The sequence below is a fragment of the Eutrema salsugineum genome, unplaced genomic scaffold (assembly GCF_000478725.1).
Source record: "Eutrema salsugineum unplaced genomic scaffold, Eutsalg1_0 scaffold_6, whole genome shotgun sequence".
NCBI classification, from domain to species: domain Eukaryota; kingdom Viridiplantae; phylum Streptophyta; class Magnoliopsida; order Brassicales; family Brassicaceae; genus Eutrema; species Eutrema salsugineum.
Genome location: NW_006256547.1, coordinates 5,588,208 through 5,591,143, shown reverse-complemented (window position 1 = coordinate 5,591,143; position 2,936 = coordinate 5,588,208). Strand labels below are relative to the sequence as shown.

The following is a 2,936-nucleotide window of genomic DNA, read 5'->3' as shown; positions in this document are numbered from 1 at the left end:
TTAGATCAAAAACTGATGAAACTTTATTTAATCTGCTTTCTTTGACAGATGAAAACAACACTACAAGGATATCAACAAGAAGTGATGAAGACTCTTACTATCTTGCAATCGGTTATGAGCAAAGCCGTATCTGAACAACAAAGCCAGAACGATGGTTCCTTGACGCTTACGTCATCACAACAACAAGCAATTAAGGATATAATTTTGAAATGGGAACAAGTGATGTCTCAGTTCGTGAAAGTTGCTACGGAGAGCGAGAAACAATTTTCAATGGAGACTTCAACTGGACACAGCTATCATATAAAGAGTTCTACCTCCAGCTCTACCTCTACCTCTAGCTCGAATTCAGGTCCGGGTTTAGATTTCAAGCCCAACGATGAAAGTTCGAAGATGGTTGATGACTTGATGTAAATAGCTAGAGGGTACATTTTGTGAATAGTTAACTCCACAAAATATTTTTATGATTCATTAGAAATATATGCTGTTGTAAAGTAAATCCAAGTCGTCTTGAGGTTTAGAATTTTAATTATAGGGTTTAAATAAGTACGAATAGAAATTGTGAACGTGCTTGACTAAGCAAATTTTGTCTCGTGCATATCTAAATAAAGAAGTCTCATAACTCATTGATAACATGCATTATGCATATATCTATATGTTTAGGACTCAGATCATTATGTGTGTTTGGTCTGAGACATTTTTCGTGTCTTTTGGTGTTTCTATCATTTTGAGTTGATTCTTAACTTCTAGAATATACAAACATTCAAGGCAACAAAATCATTCAAAGATTGCATCATTAAGAAAACTTGCCACCGTTGGTTAAATATAAATATTATATAGCTAGAAGAAAAATGATTTCATTTAGCGAATATCAGATCAATGGATTGACAGAAGTGATCATTTTAGAGGCGTCGTGTCAATCTTGCAGTGAAAGCACTGTGGAATTTTCTCATATTTGACTAGTTTGATCCAAATCCGATCTTGTCCCAGTTCTTACTCTATACCCTCTTTTTCATCTAATGTTCAGGAGATGAATACATGGGAAAGGAAAAAAGTATTGTTGGAATCAAACACCATTTGGGAAGGATTCAATCATTTATGGCCTAAAAACCCTCCAAATATTTTGGATTGGTGGATTTATGGCGAAAATAAGAAGATTGAAGATCTCATCCATCTCCATTATTTGGACTTGTTTGGTAATCTTTAGTCTTTTGATCATGTTTATGTATAATCAGGTTGCTTAGCAAGAACCCTTGTTCTAGAGATTTTCGTGTCAATACTTTTGGCTCTATTAGTGGAATTCATGATTTAGGCTGCTTCTCTTTCTACACTTTTGGCATGGCAAATTCTCTACATGTTATAAATGAATTTAAATAGAAGTTGCAGTTACGTGATCATTAATATTTTATTAATGCTTGCTTGGCTCACTAATGGCTTATAAGATTTATCAGGATCTGTAATGGCTTTTGCATAAATTATGGATTTATGATCATTAATTTCAATAATTATTTAAAGTATATTTTTGTTTTATAATTTTAATTTACCTTTTTTATAAATAATTCACGTGAAGGATGATATTTGAACTGGGAAATGTTACAAAAGATATAAAACTAAAGAGAAAAGACTGAAAATTTGATGTAAATATACGTATATCATTTCTTATTATTACTTTCTCACAATTTAATGTATCGTGTATATATATACTCACAACTTTTAATATATTGATATATTACAACAACAATAACAAAAAAAAAAAAAAAAAAATTATGCATGCAGTAAGCTAGCGCATGTCAGTACGTAATTCTCTAGTGTTTTTACTTAATAATAGATTTATAGCAAAACCATTCTACAGCTCACTGCTGCAAATCAGCAGGGCCGTCTCTTTATTAAAATAACAGTATTAAAATTTTCTGACATCTTAGTCCCGATCCTACGAGTTAAATTTGGCGTTGCCAGAGTTTTTCTCCTCAGAGGAATGGCTGAAGGAGCTTTTGTCTGAGGATTTTGAGTGTGTCTTTTGATAGTTGACAGAACCTTCATAGCTAACTGAGCCGATTTTTCCTTTGAAAGATTTGCCTTGTGAGCCTCCACTACCACCTTCGGCTGAACCTCCTCCAGCAGCGGAAGAACCACTCTCCGATGATGAACTTGATCCTTGAGCTGTGGCGCTTCCTCCTGAAGCTGAGCTATCAGTTGTACTTCCACTCGGTGCACCGGCGGATGCTCCAGCTTCATAAGATGAGCTTCCACTTCCACTTCCACTGTAGGAGCTCTCACCACTACCAGAAGCGGAACCAGAGGGGCTACCGGTGGGACTTTCCATTGTATTCCCACCTGTAGAATCCGAGTAGGAACCTCCACCACCAGCCATTGAACTTGTGCTGCCGGAGGCACTACTTTCACCACTGGCGCTTCCACCGACGGCAGTTTTACTATCTTCAGAACCTGAGGTTTCACCACCAGCACCTGAGCTTTCACCACTAGCACCTGAGCTTTCCCCACCAGCACCTGAGCTTCCACCACTAGCACCTGAGCTTCCACCACTAGCACCTGAGCTTTCACCACCAGCACCTGAGCTTTCCCCACCAGCACCTGAGCTTTCCCCACCAGCACCTGAGGTTTCACCATCAGCACCTGAGCTTCCACCACTAGCACCTGAGCTTTCACCACCAGCACCTGAGCTTTCCCCACCAGCACCTGAGCTTTCACCACCAGCACCTGAGCTTCCACCACTAGCACCTGAGCTTTCCCCACCAGCACCTGAGCTTTCTCCAGCAGCACCTGAGCTTTCTCCACCAGCACCTGAGGTTTCACCACCACCTGAGCTTCCACCACTAGCACCTGAGCTTCCACCACCAGCACCTGAGCTTCCACCACCAGCACCTGAGGTTTCATCACCAGCACCTGAGCTTTCAACACCAGCACCTGAGGTTGCATCA

At 39.5% G+C, this 2,936-nt stretch overlaps 2 protein-coding genes across 2 annotated transcripts in view; one reads left to right on the top strand and one right to left on the bottom strand.

The window, feature by feature from the left end:
* LOC18012167 (spore wall protein 2) overlaps window positions 1-411 on the top strand; it is a 3,739-nt gene extending 3,328 nt beyond the window's left edge. Inside the window, exon 4 of the mRNA XM_024151092.1 lies at window positions 49-411. Within this exon, the coding sequence (XP_024006860.1) occupies window positions 49-411 (363 nt within the window). The remainder of the gene's footprint in view (window positions 1-48) is intronic.
* A 1,516-nt stretch (window positions 412-1,927) lies between these two features.
* LOC112083384 (loricrin) overlaps window positions 1,928-2,936 on the bottom strand; it is a 2,704-nt gene continuing 1,695 nt past the window's right edge. Inside the window, exon 3 of the mRNA XM_024151091.1 lies at window positions 1,928-2,922. Within this exon, the coding sequence (XP_024006859.1) occupies window positions 1,928-2,922 (995 nt within the window). The remainder of the gene's footprint in view (window positions 2,923-2,936) is intronic.